The sequence below is a fragment of the Bufo bufo genome, chromosome 5 (assembly GCF_905171765.1).
Source record: "Bufo bufo chromosome 5, aBufBuf1.1, whole genome shotgun sequence".
Taxonomy (NCBI): Eukaryota; Metazoa; Chordata; class Amphibia; order Anura; family Bufonidae; genus Bufo; species Bufo bufo.
Genome location: NC_053393.1, coordinates 55,184,386 through 55,207,341, shown reverse-complemented (window position 1 = coordinate 55,207,341; position 22,956 = coordinate 55,184,386). Strand labels below are relative to the sequence as shown.

Here is a 22,956-nt window from a genome sequence, read left to right as displayed (position 1 = left end):
AAGTGGATTAGTTGCCCATAGCAACCAATCAGAATTCGCCTTTCATGTTCCAAAAAAGTTCTGAAAAATGAAAGGTGAAATCTGATTGGTTGCTATGGGCAACTAAGACAGTTTTCCTTTACACCAGTTTGATAAATCTCCCCCTATATTGCCATGTAGATGTGGCCTTTGGGAGCAGTCAGAGCCACGAGTCAAATGTTGAAGGGCAGCGTTGCTGATCATGGAGCTGTCGGTCCTCCGTGCTAGAGTCCCATGAATGCACATGTATAGCTATTCTACTGACTGACTGGACTGTATCCCACAGGGGCTGGAGGGTACGTGGAGGAGGATACATAGAGCGAACACAACCATCGAGGTGATCCCACAGATGCTCAATTAGGTTCAAGTCTGGGGAATTAGGAGGCCAGGATAGTAGTTGTAAGTCTTGGTTATGTTCTTCCAACGAATGTCAGACATTTCTAACAGTGAGACATGTCGCATCGTCTTGCTGGAAGATCCTATCTGCCCCAAGGAAGACAATCAGCATGTATGGGTGTACATGATCTGCAAGGATGGATTCATATCCAAATCTATTGAGTGTCCTCCACATGGATGAGTGGGCTCAGAGGATGCCACAAAACATTCTCCAGACCATACCACCAGCTTGTGTTCTTCCAGTGGTTTCAGGGTGGTTGTTTTTGGTTTATAAGGAGTTCTGACACCCAGCACCTCTACAATCAGCTATTTGAAGAGGCTGTCGAGCTCATGTTCGCTTGAATGGGACTGAGCAGTGCGTAGGCCTGGAAAAGGCTGTGGCACTGACTTTTCAAAAAGTTGATAGGGAGGGGGAGTTGGGGTGCCAGTAGTGTGACCCAACCAATCAGATATATCCTGAGGATAGGTTATCAATATGAACCTCTTTAGGGGCTCATTCAGTCGGTAATGCGGGCGAATTGAGGTGACCCCAATGCTACACTGGGTCCCCTGGACACCATCGAGGTGTCACCACGTGTTGCTGCTCTCTGAATGGAATGGTAAGACATGGTGCACCACAATGTGAAATAAGTCTGGAGAGTCAGGGTCTGCAGTTAACTAGTGTTCCTTTTACTGGAGGAACTCAAGTGCAAAACAATACAGGTGAGGCATAGGACTGGCTTCTCCAGTCTCCTCCCTAGCAGAAAAATGGTCCATGCTGAGGAAAGGCCGGAACAAGCTGTCCTTCTCTCTCAGAAGGTTGGTACCATGGACAAAGAATGGTGGCACAGGGTCTGTGGTTCAGCATCCCCATCTTAGCCTCTTCTTCTGGTCACCCATGCAGTCTGGCAATGTCTCTTCTTCTAAGCACTAATCCCTAACTGCATAACACTAGGGGCTGTGACTGCTCTCCTTATATACAGTTTCTAGCTGAACTAGAACCTTCTAGTGGGAGTGGTGGAGTGGAGAAACTCAACCTAAACAAATACAAAGTTACAATTCTCTGTCTCTCATAGACTTGCAATACCTAATAGCAATGACACGGACAAAAACAAGACATCCAAAAGGTCTGTCTGGTTTTGGTAAACAACTCACTTTTTTAAACCTTATGGAAACAGTGAAAAATTACTAGCTTCTCATTATAAGGCTACTTTCACACTAGCGTTAATATTTTCCGGTATTGAGATCCGTCATAGGGTCTCAATACCAGAAAAAAAACGCTTCCTTTTTTTCCCCATTCATTGTCAATGGGGACAAAACGTAACTGAACAAAATGAAATGCTCCAAAATGCATTCCATTCCGTTCTCATACCGGAGAGCAAACCGCAGCATTCCGTCCTGGGATGCGGAGCAAGACGACACAATAGAAAACAAATCCGTCCCCCATTGACTTTCAATAGAGTTAATGACGGATCCGTCTTGGGTATGTTAAAGATAATACAACCGTGAAAGTAGCCTTAGCGAGAAAGTCCCAAACATCTCTCAGTGTTCATTAACCCTTTTAACAGTGCTGTGCAAATACAGTGCAAATGAACAGGATACATATCACAACAAACATATGAAATGCAGTTACACAGTATTAAACAGTGCAAGTTAAAGGGGTTATCTAACCCCCATAATGACCCCCCAAATGCCCAAGCCCTTCACACAGATTGCTCCCCACACGGCCGCCGCTGCATCTGAATGTTTTGATACGCGCCACCGGGGGAGGGGCGGGGGGTTGGCGGTGGCCAGCCAATAGCAGACCGCAACGGGAACAAGCCTCCTAGCATGGGGGGTGGCGCTAGGGAGGCTCGTTCCCATCGCGGCCCGCTATTGGCTTCCCCCCCATCAACGGATGTTTTGATCCATGCGACACGGAGATGCAGCAGCGGCTGTGTGGGCATCAGAAGCGATGCAGGTGCCGGGGAGCAGGGTAAGTATAAACAGTATGAGGGGCCCAGGCATTTTGGGGAGCATTATAGGGGTTGGATAACCCCTTTAACCCTTTAAAGTCAAATAAAGTAAGGAGTTAATGACTTTGCATAGGGGATACAGGGGCAAATGTCCACAAATGTCCAGACTTCAAAGTATTCCTGCTCCAGTGCACTACAATATTATAGTGTTTGTCTTAAAGCTGCAAAACCTGCCCTGATGCTGTTAGTTGGGTAAGGATTTGCATCTGCAATACGGAAAATGCCCCCACATTAAGACCATCTGCATAAGGTCAAACCAGGATAGTAACATGTCTGAAATACGCAGACTTCATATCACAAGAATAGGTTAAATACCTGGTTATTGCAAATCCATCATTTCCGACTTGTACCATGATGTTGTATGTTCCGGGTGGAAGTGCAGGCAGAAGACATGTTATATTGGTTGTTGTCCACTCCAGAATTTCACACGTTTCATTTGCAAGAAAAACAGCACTGTCTTCTGACTGATTTAGGAAGTTAAAGCCTGAAATGGTGAGAGTTGTATTCCCCAAAACACTACTGGTTCTTGGTTCAATTCCAGTGATGGTTGGTGCCAAGAAAGAGGTAAAATTGAAGGCATTTGGTAAGGTGGCATTAAGTCCATTTGTGAAAACCATAAGATCAGCGTTGCCTTCTAGCCCCTGAGAAAAAAAATTCATGTAATATGGCCACAGCTTAATTTTTGTATTTCACCGCACAACACCTATACCCCTATGGATCTACTAAACAGAACTTAGATTATTGTAGGGTTTTATGAGGATTTAAAGGGATTATTTCATCAATACAACCCCTGTCCATATATTGTATTAGGACGTCATAGAAGGCGCTTCCCCACTTGGTAACCCCCCCTCCCACTTTATTAGTCAGAGTAGAAAACCACTAAAAAACACTGGCATTTCAAGACGTTATCAGTTTGCTGCAACTGTTGATTGTCTATAGCTACAGTCACAAACTGTTTGCAGTGTCCCTTTGCAATTAATGGCAGGAACCCCCCAGTACATATGTGAAACATATCCATAGACCCCCATGCACCTGACAAAAGCCAAAACAGTGTCCTTTTGTCCTGCATAGGGTTGTTATACACTGGTATTCCTTTTTTTCAGTTGTATGGAATAGCACAGTCTGCTGCGTTATTCCGTACAGAGTACGGAATAGTATACTGCATGGTATATGTCTTTGCAACATGAAGTGTATGGTAATGTATACCACTGTATTCCTATAAATACGTTGGAGGTAAATGTCTGGAAATCGTCTCTACATATTCCGCCAACATACACTGCAAACACAGCATGAGTGGACTGTAAACTGTGATTTTACAAACTTTTATATGAAACTGTGGCTCAAAAAAATATTGCTTGTAAATAGGAACTAATGCAGTGACCCAGTGGACCACTGCTCAATGATTACCGTAAACACTCAGATATTTAACAGATGTTTTCTGGCTTTATTCCATTTTAAACTGTTCCTCTGTTGTTTGCACTCAATGTAAGCCTGAATTATAGGGTTAATATCCATTCCCTGGAGATAGTTTCCAGGAAGGAGCAGGTCCTAACCTTTGGGCTTGGTTCTTTTCTGTGGAGTGGTTAGTTAGAGGGAATTGCAGTTTAAGCAGCCTACATAAACTGCAATCCTGTGGCATACACAGTCAGCATTTTTGAAACCCAGGAAAGACTCCACAGAGCCAATGAGACTCAGAGTAGAAAAGAACTATTGAGAATGTAGATCTGCCAAAAAGGAGGGTGGGTGGAAGTAGTCTGTGAAGGTAATGCATGTTTATGGCTTCTGAACTTCACAGCCCCTTGGCTGGGCAAACAGGCTTCCTGCTCAAAGATCATACCAGTGTAATAGACTGTGTTTCTGTCTTACGGTCTACATCCCGCAGTGGGAATTGTAGACATGTTTTGTGAGAACTGTACCCCTAGGTTGGATTGGAAGGTAGAAAAGTTTGGAAGGGCACCACATCAGAGAGGAGGCTACATCAAGGGTGTTCCCCCGGGGGAGAACTACACTTATTATCCTGTGTTCCCCTCTTTACTGTAATTGCCCTGGGAATGAGGAAGAGGGACACCATGAACATCGGGACTAATACCACCCTTATCATCATTGTCACTGCCATCTTCCTTCCTGACGCACATCCCTCCAGGCGTGTTGCACTACCATCAAAAGCAATGCTGACAGTATATCAAGTATAACACTTACCTCAGAGGTACGGCATTTAATCATACTCAGATTGGCAAAGACCACGGCACATCCATTGCCATCAAGTTCTACCACAGAGTTCCCACTAAATCCAGAGCCATGAATTGTTAATAATGTGCCTCCTAGAAAGAAAGCATATTTTCAGTGTTAATGCAGTGAAGAAGGGCGTCTGATAGTATAATGTACCTATACTGTATGGACCTGTACCTAAAGGGGTTGTCTGGCCTCAGAGCTTGAGGTTTTCAACCTGTCCCCCTGAACATAACAAAATGCACTTACCTGTCCATGGTTGCCGCTGCTCCATTCCCAGCCACTTCCGGTCCATGGAGGACTAAGAAGTGGCTGTATTCCAAGACCGCTGCAGCCAGTGTCAGGCCTCAGCAATCACAGAGGCTATAAAGGGGTTGTACCATGTCAGACATTCGGGGCATATCGCTAGGATGTGGGTCCCACCTATACTTAGAACAGAGCCAGCAAAGTGCCACAGAGCGCACCATGCATGTGCAGCCGCCCTCCGTTCATTCCTATGGGAGTGTCGAAAATGGACGACGCACTGCGCAAGCTCAGCCACCACTCTATTCACTTCTATGGGGCTGACGAAAATAGCCGAGCCAACGTTTGGCTATTTTCGGTGCTCGTACAGAAATGAATGGAGGGTGGCCACACGTGTGCGCACTTTCCCGGCTCCGTACTACGTATAGGTGCAGGTCCCAGAGGTGAGACCTGCACCTATCAGACATTGGGGGCATATCCTAGCGATATGCCGCCAATGTCTGCGATGGTACAACCCCTGTGTGATGCAGCATTCAAGCCACTGTGACCTGTGATTGGCCGCACTGGGGACCCGGCACAGAGCAGTGGCAGGATCGTGGACAGGTGAGTAGCGTTTGTCATGTTTAAGAGGTTGTCGGCTCTGAGCCTGGACAAGCCTTTATTGCACCATCTTGTGCTATAAATGATGAACAGTTGCAAGAAAAAGTATGTGAACCCTTTGGAATGATATGGATTTCTGCACAAATTGGTCATAAAATGTGATCTGATCTTCATCTAAGTCACAACAATAGACAATCACAGTCTGCTTAAACTAATAACACACAAAGAATTAAATGTTACCATGTTCTTATTGAACACACCATGTAAACATTCACAGTGCAGGTGGAAAAAGTATGTGAACCCATTTAATAACTGGTTAAACCTCCTTTGGCAGCAATAACTTTCCTGTAGTTGCAGATCAGACGTGCACAACGGTCAGGAGTAATTCTTGACCATTCCTCTTTACAGAACTGTTTCAGTTCAGCAATATTCTTGGGATGTCTGGTCGTTGTCCTGTTGCAACACCCATCTTATGTTGAGCTTCAGCTGGTGGACAGATGGCCTTAAGTTCTCCTGCAAAATGTCTTGATAAACTTGGGAATTCATTTTTCCTTCGATGATAGCAATCTGTCCAGGCCCTGATGCAGCAAAGCAGCCCCAAACCATGATGCCCCCACCACCATACTTCACAGTTGGGATGAGGTTTTGATGTTGGTGTGCTGTGCCTCTTTTTCTCCATACATAGTGTTGTGTGTTTCTTCCAAACAACTCAACTTTGGTTTTATCTGTCCACAGAATATTTTGCCAGTACTGCTGTGGAACATCCAGGTGCTCTTGTGCAAACTGTAAACGTGCAGCAATGTTTTTTTTGGACAGCAGTGGCTTCCTCTGTGGTATCCTCCCGTGAAATCCATTCTTGCTTAGTGTTTTACGTATCGTAGATTCGCTAACAGGGATGTTAGCATATGCCAGAGACTTTTGTAAGTCTCTAGCTGACACTCTAGGATTCTTCTTCGCCTCATTGAGCAGTCTGCGCTGTGCTCTTGCAGTCATCTTTACAGGACAGCCACTCCTAGGGAGAGTAGCAGCAGTGCTGAACTTTCTCCATTTATAGACAATTTGTCTTACCGTGGACTGATGAACAGCAAGGCTTTTGGAAATGCTTTTATAACCCTTTCCATCTTTATTCAAGTCAACAATTCTTAATCGTAGGTCTTGTGAGAGCTCTTTTGTGCGAGGCATCATTCACATCAGGTAATGCTTCTTGTGAAAAGCAAACCCAGAACTGGTGTGGGTTTTTTATAGGGCAGCTGTAACCAACACCTCCAATCTCATCTCATTGATTGGACTCCAGTTGGCTGACACCTCACTCCAATTAGCTCTTGGAGATGTCATTAGTCTAGGGGTTCACATACTTTTTCCACCTGCACTGTGAATGTTTACATGGTGTGTTCAATAAAAACATGGTAACATTTAATTCTTTGTGTGTTATTAGTTTAAGCAGACTGTGATTGTCTATTGTTGTGACTTAGATGAAGATCAGATCACATTTTATGACCAATTTGTACAGAAATTCATATCATTCCAAAGGGTTCACATACTTTTTCTTTCAACTGTATTTATTACAGTAAAACCTAGAGATTGGTCAGATATGTACACCGTGTGCATCACCCATAATTAACATTTTTAATTAACAGATCTTAATAATTGAGATCAATAGTGAAAATAATATCCGTATAGACAAACAGGCATTGTTGTCCTATGATTACAAAGAGAGGTCCTTTATCTTTTCAGAAACAGCATCAACCAAGTCCATAGGTCGTGTGAGCTGAGGCCTGTGTCCTACTGTTCTAGAGGGATCCTGAGTTTGGTACTCCCCATGTTTGCTTAGTCTATCCTAATAGGGCTTATAAAAAAGGATATGTCTAACCTACAGCAGAGGGTAACAGATCTACATGAATACCTGTAGGGCTTCCTGAGGACGGTGTTACTGAAGAGACAATGATATCATAAGTAAAAGTCATGTTTCCTCCATACGAGACTGCAAATCCACGTTCTGCGATGGACACAGTGATCGGGAATGTTCCAGCGCTTGCTTTCGGAACCTGACAACGGATCTCATTATCTGTATGTAAAAATACACAAAGAGAAGCAAAATGAATCACAGTGAATACATAATACATGATATGTGATAGACTCAGGGTTGCACCTAGCCTTTCGACTGTCTGAGGCGAAAACTGAAACAGCCCCCCGCCCCAAATGTAAATTTCTTAACATAACCCCTTTGCCACAATGAAAGCGCTCATTGCCCATGGCCCCCCCTCTACCCCCCTCTTGCCCCTACCTGGTGCTGCCTGAGGCGATGGCCTCACCTGGCCTCATTGGTGGTGCAGCCCTGAATAGACTACATGAAAGTATCAATAAAGGAGTTGAATTAGCAAGTCAGCCCCGATTGAAAAGGAAAATTCCTTATTGATAAGGTAATTGTCATAGGCTCAGCTTTAGACAAAACACAGCGGCCACTACAGGGGGAATAGAGTATTACAAGCTGTCCATTGAAATTAATCGTACAAACAGCAATGTAGAGCAGCACACTCAGACCTTCATGACCTCACCAGAATGCATCAACCGACCAACAACCACATATCCTCAGTGGTCCACCCAATATCATAAAACAAAAGGTGACGGCAGCATCTCCAGTGTATTCCTTTATTGGACAAGTCTTTACAGAATGCGTGCAGTAAAAACCAGACAGCTACGTTTCGGCTACATCCTAGGCTTGATAAAGGCTCGGATGTAGCTGAAACGTAGCTGTCTGTTTTTTACTGCACGCATTCTGTAAAGGCTTGTCCAATAAAGGAATACACTGGAGATGCTGCCGTCACCTTTTGTTCCATTGAAATTAATCGGTGACCATGTAATACTTTGGCGTGCCAAGTTCACTAAGGCTAGAGCTGTACTTTGTGACATGCTCTAGATGGGTCCCCAACTATGGAATGGGATCGTTCTGAGACAACACATTTTATGTAATTTATTTTTACAATATTTAGGGCAGTTTGACTTACCATTGAGGGTAAGAATGGTGCAAGTAAGGTTTCCAATTGTCACATAGGTGGTGTCATTGGCGGTACCGTTAGCAAATCCAGTCCCATTTATTATTAATACCGCATCTTCTCCATTGACGGCTGAAAAATATGGTTATCAACTTAGTGCTTTGAACAACTCTTAAAGGAGAACACTGCTTTTGGACAACAAATTCCTACAGTCCACATGTGGACTGTTTCTACATGTAACATGAAGTGTCTGTTCAAATACTTTGCTTTGTCTTGTAGTGATTTTGAGTTATTGATGTTTTATCATCATCCATGTGCAATGCATTGTGGGAGTTACACGAGCAAGGCCATTGAGGTGACCGTACACAGATTCATTCTGCACAAAGATGCTTATATTGTGGGGGAGGGGGGAATTAGACAATGACCTTATGTGCATAGAAGCCGCATAATAGACAACCTGCAATTTATATTCCAATGATTTTCGCCATCTTTACCTGTATTAATAGAATAGATAAGTGGTGTTTGTTTTACATCCCAGGTGTAGTCACAGTTTCCAGAACACTTTGAAGGGATTCCATTTATGTAGACTTCCACCTATGATGGATAGCATGGATTTATTGTTAGAAATGATCCCCCGCCAAAAAGGAATGAATGAATTACTGTACACATTAGTAAGTTGTCCTATTTCCATTTAACCACATCTCTTTATAGGAAACATGACGTAACCATAGGTCTGTCATTAGTTCCGCCCATCAGTTAGGCACTGTCCATCCCTGGGTGTCCTTCTCTCATTCCCACAGCTCGGTGATCACCTCATTAAAGTTTTTTTTATAAATGGGTACAGGCCAAAATCTTACTCATCCTTTAAATGTGCTGCAGCTCCAGCCCTTACCGCACATTGTTCATGTGACCACTGCAGCCAAACACTGGCCTCATGAACTACGTGTGACTGCTGAAGGCAGTGATTGGCAGTAGCGGTCATGTGAACTATGGACATGCTGTGATTATTGCTTTACCAGCCGAGACCAGAGAGACTGGGACCAGAATAGGAGCACTGGAGCAGCTGAGCATCTAAAAGGTGTGTAAGAGGTTTTTGCTTATTTTATGCTGCCCCCGTTTTGTGCCCCTTTTATAAAAATCTCAAAAATACCATTTAGCATACATATATCCTTCATTTACATATGCATTCACATTGCTCAGTAAATTCTGAGAGACGGTGACAGGGAAAGTGACCTGGGATTGTTATGTTTCCCCAAGATACCTCTCATATGTGTATGAGGTTTCAGGAGGTATATATCTCTTCCAGGGAAAGCTGGATGAGATATAAGGAATCCAGCAAAGCTGAGTATCCTTAGCAAAGAGTCGTTTGCTCAGGGCTTTGTAAAGTCCTGTTTTTGGGCCTGGATTTTTATGGAATGATGGGCAGGTTGGTAGAGAGCAGGGGCATAGCTATAGGGGGTGCAGCGGTAGCAGTCGCTACCGGGCCCAGGAGCCTGAGGGGCCCAAAGACCCTTGTGCCACATAAGACACTGGCATTAGAGAAAGTGCATGCTGGTCAATTTACACCTCTGGCTGGAGGGAAGGGGTTAGGTCATGAATTTGGCATGAGGGGGTGCCCTTTCAATGTTTGCCTCAGGCAGCAGGAAGGCTACGTGCTTCCTTGCCCCTTTCCAACAAGCACTGAGGGACGGGGGCCCAAGCTGAACTCTTGCACCAGAGCCCATGAGCTTTTAGCTACGCCCCTGGTAGAGAGGCATGTCATTCCCTTCCTGGCCAGTACAAGTTTTCTTTGTAACACAGTCCAGCTCACAACTGGGCTATAACGGTGTGCAGTACCCCACTATTGCAAACAGGTTATTTGCTACTAAATGGGTTAATGTCCATAGTTAATGTTAGTGCATTTTTTCTATGCGATGTTTGTAATCCAAGAGCTAAAATGGGAACACCATTTAGTTATTGTGCCCTGCTCTGTGGGAGGTGGCCAGCCGCTCTTCTCTGGGTCAGGCGTTTTGGCAGTGTATAGTCTAAGCAACCCAAGAGCTATGAAACCAAGTGGTGTAGTCTAGACTGGCTACGTGAGAGGAAAGATCTGCAGAAGTGAGACCTGCCACAAGGAACTTCCATGCTTGCATATCAACCAACTAAAACCATCCTCTGGGAAGGAAAGAAGTACAGAATATAAGACTGTGTGGGACCAGAGTGAAGTACTGGTGCAAAGCACAGACATAGGTGCAATCTCTCTTCTATAGCAATAGGCCTTACTGCTACTGGAAAGAGCACACCTCCTTAGCCACCCACCACGCCTTTACCATGGATTGGCTACCTGTTGGAGGATCTACACCCCACTGTAAGAGTAGCTGCTTACCCCCTCTGGTTAATTTGGAAAGTATTTTGGATCTGATAGAGAGACACTCAGAGTCAGCCATCTCACTGCCGGTAAGGTAATCCCATGTTCAGCTTGGAAGTATTGTGAATGTATCTTGGAGAGACAGAACTGAATGCTATCAGTGCCTTTTCTATGAACTGTCTAGACTACCTCAGTGAAGGAACTGTTTTGCACTCATCACCTTCAATGCCTTACCACCACACAGCCTACATCACTTGGGAGCCCTGCCTTGCACCTCTAAACTTCACAACATCAAGGACTCCTGAGCTGACATCAGACATGAGCCCCAGAACACACGATGTGCCTCAAAGCGAAGAAAGGTTGTGTACCTCCACATATTTCTACATGGTCCCAAGGAGCACCAGAGTGAGGACACCCACCGCAAACCACCACTAATACTCCTATCTGTGCCACAACTACCACTATTGTCCTTCTCACAACTCTCCTCTGTGGGCTGCTTGCTGCACGTACAAGGTGTGCCCTAGAGAAAGAGAGCCATCTGAGGAGGCAGAACCTGTCTGGAGAGACTTTTACATTGTTTGCTTGCCTCAAAGTAGACATTTGAGGTAAAATACGTTAATATAATTTTGCTTGAGGGGTCAGTAGTAAACCACTTGTATAGTCAGGGAGACTTGTATGTTTAGTAAGTGCTCAGCAGAGCAGTGGTTGATTTGTGTTTTGGGCCCGAATGTAAAGGCTATACATTTACTTTAATGAAGAACAGTCCAAACCTTAAATGGACTTCTGCGTCACTGTCTCTGACTGCATTTGATCCCATTTTGCCTACCGCTACTGAACTAGGCGTCCTTCCCCCAGGGCCCCGTATAGGAGCACAACCCTTGTGCCTGTACAGAAATCCCGCCCTGTCATGCAGCTTTCCATATCCAAATTCCCTATACCCTGTCCATTTACTACTATTATAATCCCATCTTTTACAAGCATTAGTAATATATAAAATAATATAAATTTTCCATACCTGTGGCTTTGTGTTTGGTGTTCTCACTAAATCCCCAAACAGGTGTTGACGTAACAGGCCTCCGCTAGTTACTTTTACTGCGGATACTTGAGCATCTACACCGGTTACCTTGGAATCATTGACCTGAATACAACACATGGCGAAGACTTAGATTTTCATTTTTTTTATTTTTTATAATTAGACCTTCCTTCTCACAAACCATACTCTAGCTTTCACGTTTGTCTAAGGGTACTTTCACACATGTGGCAGAGGTATTCGGCAGGCAGTTCCGTTGCCGGAAACTGCCTGCCGGATCCGGCAAAACGTATGCCAACTGATTGCACTTTAAGACTGAACAGGATCCTGATCCGTCTTACAAATGCATTGCAAGAATGGATCTATCTGTCCGTTTGTCTTACAGCCAAACGGATCAGTTTTGATTTTTTTTCACATTTTTTGTGGTCTGTGCATGCGCAGACCGGAAGGACGGATCCGGCATTTCGGTATTTTGAATGCCGGATCCAGCACTAATACATTCCTATGGGGAAAAAATGACGGATCCGGCATTCAGGCAAATCTTCCGTTTTTTTGTCCAGAGATAAAACCGTAGCATGCTGCGGTTTTATCTCCATCCTGATCAGTCAAAACGACTGAACTGAAGACATCCTGATGCATCCTGAACATAATGCTCTCCATTCAGAATGCATGGGGATATGCCTGATCAGTTCTTTTCTGCTATAAAGCCCCTAGGACGGAACTCTATGCGGAAAAGAAAAGCACAAGTGTGAAAGTAGCCTAAGGCGATAGAGCAATAACGATCGATATATGTAATAACATTATAGCAAATAATGATAAACAGCCGCAAAGCTTTAGGGACTAGTTTTTTTGCACATGCTCAGCACTGAAGGAAGAGGCCATCTCCAATATAGATTTAGCAGAGCTGTATTTGCCATTTATTTAATTTGTAAGAGTAACATTTGCCGATAGGTATATAAAACTGGCCGTACTCTCAACATTTTGGACAATCTCTACTTTTTAGAAGCGTCCCTTGACAATATACTGATCACAAAGTACCCATGTGCTTTCTGTGGGAAACATCAGTAAGTGATCAATTTTCCTACAGCGCCACCACAGGGGTAATTATGCATAACACTGAACTCATTCAAATCAATGCGCTGTCTGTGTAACGCAGGACAGGACAGGTCCTCCAGAGTATGGCCTCATTCAGACAGTCGTAGTGTTTTGCAAATCCGAAAATTTGGCAATTGCGGTCAAGAATAGGACATGATCTATCCTTTCCGCGAAGCTGTGCTGTCAGCATTTTTTGCGGCCCTATTGAAATGAATGATTCCTCAACCGTTCCGCAAAATTGTGGAATGGGTGTGGACCCATTCAGACAGCTGTATGGCCCTAGGAGACATTCTTTGTAGCCAAGAGATGAGGATCCTGAGCAGAGAACCCCCCTCTCCTCTATTAGAAATCCTTAAAGAGCATCTGTCAGCAGATTTGTACCTATGAAACTATGGGGCGTCATTTGTTCATAGTCTTTTTTTTTGTGACACAAAATGCATTTTGTAGTATTCTGTCACACAATGACATTCTGTGTCACAAAATGAACTCTGTGCCTCAAAATACAATTCTGTTAATTTTGTGACACAGAATGTCATTTTGTGACTTAAAATTCTGCAAAAAGAATTTTGTCTATACAACATACATTTTGTGTTACGAAATGCACTGTGAACAAATGGCGCCCCATATGCATTTGCATATATTAAAGCATCCTTTTTCTCAGCAATGCGGACACATATGAACACGGGACCAACACTGATGCCTTCAGCTGCCAAGCGCACATGTAACAGGTCAGCCAGTGTGATAGGTACAAAACTGCTGACAGATGCCCTTTTATGACGGTATGTTGAAATCGTTTTTCTAAACTGGATAACCTATTTAAGACAATGTAACAGACAGGGCAGGGTGTTCCGCCTCTAGCTGGTGAGTCCCAGTGAAAGAACCAACAAGCCACTCAGCCTTGGTCAAGGTAGATACAGTACATGGCTAGGACGACAAACTGAATCTTTGCCCTAGGTGATGGAAAGACAAGCAATGGCTATGCAGAATATGACTATGCAACATGATATCCTCAGATCTGTCAATCTCAGTCCCAGCTCTGCTATATCTTACGGTTAAACCAAAAAAATAATGAAGATATAGCTGAACACTCAGTCAAGCAAATCTGCAGTAGGCCTTGTGAAATGAACAGATGAAAAATGATGTGTATACCTGTAATAGCGGCTGGTATCCTGTAGCCGTTAAGAACTTTATTTGCCATGAGTATCCTCTGCAGTTTCCATATCTTGATATGGACACCTGGCCTAGTTCTGGAATGGTCTCTAATGCATATTTCAGATCGATGCTGGAGATGTCTACACTGAGATCTGTAGAGCAACCAGAGGATGGGGATTATTGACTGACCGATCATAGACAATGTTATCATAAAACTGTTGGTTTTATCAATTACCAGGGCCGGCCTTAGCGGTGTGCAACCTGTGCCACCATCCAAGGTGCATCAATCACCCCTGCTGAAGGAGCACCACCGAAGAACTGGCCCCGGAGGTTTGAGACCAACATAAATCATATTGGTAAGTGTATAGCAGTATTGTTTAGCACTGTTACTAGATTTCTAGATGTATGGCGCTGTTATTTAGTCACTGTGTGGTATTTCATTAGGTATTGCATAGTCCTGCACACAATTATGCAGCACGCCAGACCTGCAGCGTATTGCGATTGTGAGGTCACGGTTATGGGCAATCGAGGGTTACTCACTGTTCATAGGAGAACTCTGGGCAGGCATGCGACAGTGAAGGAGAGGCTGGCATAGGAGTCCTCTGGGGCACACTCGGTATTTAGGGACCAGGCCTGATGGTGGATGAGGTGCCCTGGATGTTGCAGGTGTTTTATGTGCCTAGTGCAAGGTCCCTTTAAGATTTGTGACGCCAGTGCCTGTAACGGTGGCACACCGGTTTTCAATGGCAATAAGTGAGGTACACAGGTGGTATAGTGAACCAAACGTTGCTTTACTTATAACAGTCCAACTTTGTACATCAAGATGGTAATGCAGTCCCTTATATCATATGCTTCACAAGCAGGCTTACTTTCAGTATTTGCAGGTATTATCTTGCAAGATACTTGGAGGGTAATCCACAACACACTCAGACTCAGGTTGTACCTTCTCCTCAGAAATAGTGTACACTGTTCTTTAGAACTCCTGTCTGGTTTCTATCCCAAGGCCCGGATGCCTAAATGCTGGCTTTAATCCTTGGTAATTAATCTTCCTCCCGTATTGACCCTTGCTCTCACTTTATAGTTCCTCTGCCCATCAGCTTACTTAACTTAATTGGATGCAATGACACTGCTTGGTTTGAGGGTAACTGCAGGTTTCTCCCAGGAGGCACATCTCTTCTGGTAAAGGCTAAATCCCATGACTCGGAGGGACCTTGTGACGTCATGGAGGCACGTGACATACTGAAATCACGTGACCGCAAAGTGGACGCATCCTCATTCAGAGTAATGGCGTCTGAAGTGAGAGGAGAGCAGCACCAGTGCCTGTCTTTACCACAGGTATTTACACTGGGTGCTCTCGACTGCCAGTGGCGGAGGGAATCCGTTCTTATCACATATGTTTACAGACTGGTATTTACACTAAGGGAAACAGCAGTGGTTATAGTGGGTGTACAAAAATGTGTTGAGGGGAGGGGGGCTGAACATGCTGGGAAAGTGTGTGTGCGTGTGTGTGTGTGTGTTTCTGGGGGGGGTAGAGGGTGAACATGGCGGGAAAATGGGGGGATGAACATGCTGTGTGTGTGGGGGGGGGGGGAACATGCTGTGTGTGTGGGGGGGGGTGAACATGCTGTGTGTGTGTGTGTGGGGGGGGGGGTGAACATGCTGTGTGTGGGGGGGGTGAACATGCTGTGTGTGGGGGGGTGAACATGCTGTGTGGGGGGGGTGAACATGCTGTGTGGGGGGGGTGAACATGCTGTGTGGGGGGGGTGAACATGCTGTGTGGGGGGGTGAACATGCTGTGTGGGGGGTGAACATGCTGTGTGGGGGGGTGAACATGCTGTGTGGGGGGGTGAACATGCTGTGTGGGGGGGTGAACATGCTGTGTGTGGGGGGGGTGAACATGCTGTGTGTGGGGGGGGTTAACATGCTGTGTGTGGGGGGGGGGGTGAACCGTGCTGTGTGGCAGTAGTGGGGGGTGGTGAACAGTGCTGTGTGGCGGTGGTGGGGGGTGGTGAACCGTGCTGTGTGGGGGGGTGGTGAACCGTGCTGTGTGTGGGGGGTGGTGAACCGTGCTGTGTGTGGGGGGGGGGGGGTGAACTGTGCTGTGTGGTGGGGGGGTGAACCTGCTAATCAGAGGCTGCTGATGGCAAAGCCACAGCGGTGGCCGATTCTAGCTTTTCTGCTGCCTGAGGCGAAAAATGAAATGGCGCCGCCCCTTCCCACTCGCTGGACGGGAAGGGGGGAGTCTTGTGGCTGCCCCAGTGCCCCATACAGTATAACGTCTCCTTGTGGCTGCCCCATACAGTATAACGTCTCCTTGTGGCTGCCCCCCATACAGTATAACATCTCCTTGTGGCCCCCATACAGTATAACGTCTCCTTGTGGCTGCCCCCATACAGTATAACGTCTCCTTGTGGCCCGCCCCCATACAGTATAACGTCTCCTTGTGGCCCGCCCCATACAGTATAACGTCTCCTTGTGGCTGCCCCCATACAGTATAACGTCTCCTTGTGGCCCGCCCCATGCAGTATAACGGCTCCTTGTGGCCCGCCCCATACAGTATAACGTCTCCTTGTGGCCCGCCCCCATACAGTATAACGTCTCCTTGTGGCCCGCCCCATACAGTATAACGGCTCCTTGTGGCCCGCCCCATACAGTATAACGTCTCCTTGTGGCCCGCCCCATACAGTATAACGGCTCCTTGTGGCCCGCCCCCATACAGTATAACGTCTCCTTGTGGCCCGCCCCATACAGTATAACGTCTCCTTGTGGCCGCCCCCATACAGTATAACGTCTCCTTGTGGCTTCCCCCATGCAGTATAACGGCTCCTTGTGGCCTGCCCCATACAGTATAACGGCTCCTTGTGGCCCGCCTCCATACAGTATAACGGCTCCTTGTGGCTTCCCCCATGCAGTATAACGGCTCCTTGTGGCCTGCCCCATACAGTATAACGGCTCCTTGTGGCCCGCCCCCATACAGTATAACGGCTCCTTGTGGCCTCCCCCATACAGTATAACGGCTCCTTGTGGCCTGCCCCATACAGTATAACGTCTCCTTGTGGCTGCCCCCATACAGTATAACGGCTCCTTGTGGCCGCCCCCATACAGTATAACGGCTCCTTGTGGCCTCCCCCATACAGTATAACGGCTCCTTGTGGCCTCCCCCATACAGTATAACGGCTCCTTGTGGCCTGCCCCCATACAGTATAACGTCTCCTTGTGGCCGCCCCCATACAGTATAACGGCTCCTTGTGGCCGCCCCCATGCAGTATAACGGCTCTTTGTGGCCGCCCTCATACAGTGGAACATCTTGTGGCCCCAAATGTTTTTTTTTTAATTCTAAATGGGTATTTATTGCAATGAATTTCTTTAAGGGGTTTTCCCATCTCAGATAATGGGGGCATATCGCTAGGATATGCCCACATTATTTAATAGGTGCGGCCGTGCGGGTCCCACCGCTGGGACCTGCACCTATATCGAGAAATCCATTAATTTCTATTGGGCCACCGAGAATAGCTGCGAGCTGGCTTGGCTATTTTCATCGGCCCCATACAAATGAAATGGAGCATTGGTCGCGCATGCGCTCCCATTCACATCTGCGCTGAGCAGCGCTTGGTGGTGGACAGACCCCTGGAAATCCACAGCGCTCCCCTCTTCGTTCTCCAGCGGTGGGACCCGCACCTATCAGACAATGGGGGCATATCCTAGCGATATGCTCCCATTGTCTGTGATGGGAAAACGCTTTAATGTCGTTATCGTGTGAATTTTTTATATTGCCCAACCCTAGACCACCATGGTGACTTCTCTCTGCAGAGTTTGACAAACAGACATCTTAGTTTCCTACTTTTCCATCATCCTCCCACCTTCTCAACACCCCGTCCTGCCACCTCTAATATTTTCTGCTGTGCTCCCCAATACTATACTGCAGAAACAGTTCCCCTGAAAATGCTGGTACCACACAGAGTGCGCAAGTACAAAAAATACCCCCTTAACTTTAAGATCAGACCCCCCATATCAGACCTCAGATGAGACCCCCTTTAGGCCTGCATGTCAGAAAACCCTCCATGTATTAGACCTCAGACCAGACCTCTCAGACCCAACCTCAAGACCCCCTTATATCAGACCCCCATTAGACCTCCATATCAAAACCTCATTACACCTCTGGGCCCCCATTAGACCTACAGACCCCCAAATCAGATTTCAGACTAGACCTCCAGACCTCAGACCACACTCCGATTAGCCCCCCCCCCAAACCAGACCTCAAGAGCCCCATATCAGACCACTGTAAGACTTCTAGACCCCCCCCCCCCCCCCCATATCAGACCTCCAGATATCCCATATCGGACCTCAAGAGTATAGATCATCAGTTTAAACAAAGTGTAGAACCCCTTTTAATACTGACCAACGATTCTGCCCTTTGATCAGTGCTCATTAGCATTGGCCTTTTACACAGGTGGATGCAAACGATCACTGTATACTGAGCGATCCTGTCTCCTGCAGACTTCTCTATACTGTTGGTAGCGTGCCGCCCTGGTTACACGGTACAACCCACTGCTGACACTATAGAGAAGTCTGCAGGGTCCAGATGTTACAGCGTACGGTCAGTGCATACAGTACATGTAGGGCCTCTTGCACAGCCCGATCAGCGGTGACTAGCATTCATATGAACACTTGTTGCCGAATAATCCCTCCTTTTAATTGGGCCCTAGGGGTACATTGACACTAACAGGTTATCTGACAGATTGTATAACCAATTATTGTTCAAATGGCCGTTATCACACATCTTCTGTTACACACAGGAAATATTGGTCTAATTGGACAGAAATTGGTGCACTTTTCAGACCATTCCTTATCTACTTGTCCATGATCCACAATGATGGTCTTCAATCTGAGACCGGGCAGAATGCAGTTTCTGGTAATAGACTCTGGTGACGAGGAGTGACTTGATGGCCTCGGATCTTTTACTCAAAACCACTTGTTTTATTTTTAACAGGCATGCTCTGAAGCAGATGTCAGCGTGACGGGAGAGACGGATGAAGAGCCTGTCTGCACAGAGGGTTACCAAATGTTATTACATGTTATATATATTTTATGTAATTAAATTCTTTATTAAAAAAAAAAAAATGGTGTATTTTTATTGATAAAAAAAGTAAATTTATTTTTAAAAAATAGCACATAGGGACTTTTAGATTTAGTTTACAATAACCAGAGGTCGCAATAACACCTGTACAAGCGTCATGGAAAAAGTCTAAGACGTACCAATACGCCTTAGACTTTTCCCTGCTTTTCATCAGCATAGGGCGCGCTATGAACGGCACAGGCAGCACAGCGATGCTGCCTGTGCCTGCAATAACCAATAGCAAAGCTCAAGACAGCAAGAAGCTTTGCTATTGGTTAGTATGGGCAGGCGCAGGAGCGATACAGGTCCTGCATCAGGGGAAGTCGGCGGGCGCTGGAAGGAGGAGGGGCCGGCTACCGGATCATGATTGAATATGGAGTGCCGGGCGCGCTGCACAAGGACCCTGGCGGCTGTGGAGCTAAAGACTGGGCCCGGACACAGAACAAGGTGACAGCAGTGTGTAACGTAACGATGTGTGTGATGTATGCAGTGCAGTGTGTGATGATCACACACTGCACTACATACATCACACACATGTATACATCATACACCGCACCACACACATCACATGCTGCACCACATACATCACACACATGTATACATCACACACTGCACTGCATACATCACACACATGTATACATCACATGCTGCACCACATACATCACACGCATGTATACATCACATGCTGTACTACATACATCACACACATGTATACATCATACACCGCACCACACACATCACATGCTGCACCACACACACATCACATGCTGCACCACATACATCACATGCTGCACCACATACATCACACGCATGTATACATCACACACTGCACTGCATACATCACACGCATGTATACATCACACACTGCACTGCATACATCACACACATGTATACATCACATGCTGCACCACATACATCACACACATGTATACATCACATGCTGTACTACATACATCACACACATGTATACATCATACACCGCACCACACACATCACATGCTGCACCACACACACATCACATGCTGCACCACATACATCACATGCTGCACCACATACATCACACGCATGTATACATCACACACTGCACCACATACATCACACGCATGTATACATCACACACTGCACTGCATACATCACACGCATGTATACATCACACACTGCACTGCATACATCACACACATGTATACATCACATGCTGCACCACATACATCACACACATGTATACATCACATGCTGTACTACATACATCACACACATGTATACATCATACACCGCACCACACACATCACATGCTGCACCACACACACATCACATGCTGCACCACATACATCACATGCTGCACCACATACATCACACGCATGTATACATCACACACTGCACTGCATACATCACACGCATGTATACATCACACACTGCACTGCATACATCACACACATGTATACATCACATGCTGCACCACATACATCACACGCATGTATGTGGTGCAGTATGTAGTGAATGCAGACAGGCTATTATAGCCGAGTGGTAAAGTACAGGGAAGATCCGCCTTATTGGACTGGACTTTATAACTTTGCTATAATAGCTTGATGTTATTTAGACCAGTAATGGTCCCCTGTAGGGATGAGCGAATTCCATGTTATGAAATTCACTTGCGCTTCGTTTGGTGGTAAAAGCAGAATTGCGTTATGGATTCTGTTACCACGGACCATAACGCAATTCTATGACGAAATGTCTTTAGAGGCATTCAGTTATTCATTCTGTCATAATAGAAGTCTATGGGCTGCATAACGGATCCGTTCCGTTATGCAGGGGAGTCCTCTCCTGCATAACAGACAGGACGGATCCGTTATGCAGCCCATAGACTTCTATTATGACAGAATGAATAACTGAATGCCTCTAAAGACATTTCGTCATAGAATTGCGTTATGGTCCGTGGTAACAGAATCCATAACGCAATTCTGCTTTTACCACCAAACGAATTTCAAAATATGAAATTCGCTCAGCTCTAGTCCCCTGCATAAATCCCCAACTCTTAGGCCCCGTTCACATCACCACTATTTATTTCTATTGTTCTGCTCATCTAATGGAGCAGAACAACGAAAATAACGGAAGCGCTGGATCGGGCATGTAAGGGGTTTTGTCATATGATCAGGACTCTGCAGGATGGGAAAGTGTAGTATAGTTTTTTCCATCCTGCAAAGTCCAACAAAAAACATGTAGGCTAACTTATTTTATTTTTTTACAAAAAAAAAATGGTAACAGATGCCACAGTATGGAGTCTGTGTGAGGCGTCTGTTAATGTATATACAGTTTTTGTGTGTACGTTAAATATATGGCAAAAATTTTATGTGAACCAGGGCTTACTGACAGGGAAGAGGCTGAACATACTCCGCTTACTATGATGGATCCGTTCAGATTCCTTCCACGAGCCTGTCTTTTTACCAGACCAAAAAAGTGCTGCATACAAGGCTTTTTTGTCTAGTCTTTAGTAGGGATCGACCGATTATCGGTTTAACCGATATTATCGGCCGATATTCAGGATTTTGACCGGTATCGGCATCTATTTTGCCGATATTCCGATAACGTATGGGGAACACAGAACGCGCTGCTCTCCGTGTTCCCTCAGCAGCACAGTGGAGAAGGAAGCAGTGTCTCCCTCCCCCTGTGCTGCTGCTGCTGCCGCCGCCAATGAAGAGACAGATGGGAAGAGAAGGGGAGGGGCTGTGGCCACCGCTCCACCAATGAAGATAAATCTCTCATTCATTCATATACAGGAGGCGGGAGCTGGCTGCAGAATCACATAGCCGGCTCCCGACCTCTATGAGCGGTAGCTGCGATCTGCGGTAGTTAATACCTCAGGTGCCGCGGATCGCAGCTACCGCTCAGAGGTCGGGAGCCGGCTATGTGAATCTGCAGCCAGCTCCCGCCTCCTGTATATAAATAAATGAGAGATTTATGTTCATTGGTGGCAGTGCGCCCCCCCAGTATTAATCATTGGTGGCAATGGCCACAGGGTCCCCTCCTCCTCCGATCGGAGCCCCAGCTGTGTAATCCTGGGGCTCCGATCGGTTACCATGGCAGCCAGGATGCTATTGAAGCCCTGGCTGCCATGGTAAGCTCCATGCTGCTGTGTGCACAGAGCACAGAGCAGCAGGGACAGTGTGAGCTCCTATTCACCCGAATAGATCTCTATCAGGGTGAATAGGATAAGGGTTCTAGTCCCTAAGGGGGCTAAAAGTTAGTAAAAAAAAAATACCAAAATAAGTATAAATGAAAAAGAAAGATTTACAAAAAAAAACTAACTACACATTAACAATAAAAATATTCATTTTCAGCAGATTTGTGAAGGATTTTTTTTTTTCAAAAATGAAAATTCACAGAATATCGGTATAAATTATAGGCTATCGGCCTGAAAGTTCACAAATTATCGGTATCGGCCCTAAAAAATCAATATCAGTTGATCCCTAGTCTTTAGACAGAATCTGCAACAGAGGCTCCAAACGCAGATGTGAGCAAGTGTAGGCCGATATATTATGTATTTGAATTACTGCAAATTTAGTACTCCTCAGGTAAAAATACTCCTCAAAAATGGTCGGAGGAGTATTTCTACTCTTCTGGAAAAAATGTACTGCGACCTCGGACAGTAACTATATGCTGGCACACTTTTGCATGCCATCATATTGTGGTTGAGCTTAAAGAAACTAACCAGTGCATAATGAACTACAGTTCCAGCGATGATGGCA

General features: G+C 45.6%; 1 protein-coding gene across 1 annotated transcript in view; it reads right to left on the bottom strand.

Moving 5' to 3' along the window:
* LOC121002376 (fibrocystin-L-like) overlaps positions 1-22,956 on the bottom strand; it is a 251,165-nt gene that overhangs the window by 114,337 nt on the left and 113,872 nt on the right. The window contains 7 exon segments of the mRNA XM_040433838.1: positions 2,724-3,049; positions 4,602-4,729; positions 7,384-7,545; positions 8,486-8,605; positions 8,968-9,067; positions 11,836-11,958; positions 14,095-14,249. Coding sequence (XP_040289772.1) covers positions 2,724-3,049; positions 4,602-4,729; positions 7,384-7,545; positions 8,486-8,605; positions 8,968-9,067; positions 11,836-11,958; positions 14,095-14,249 — 1,114 coding nt within the window.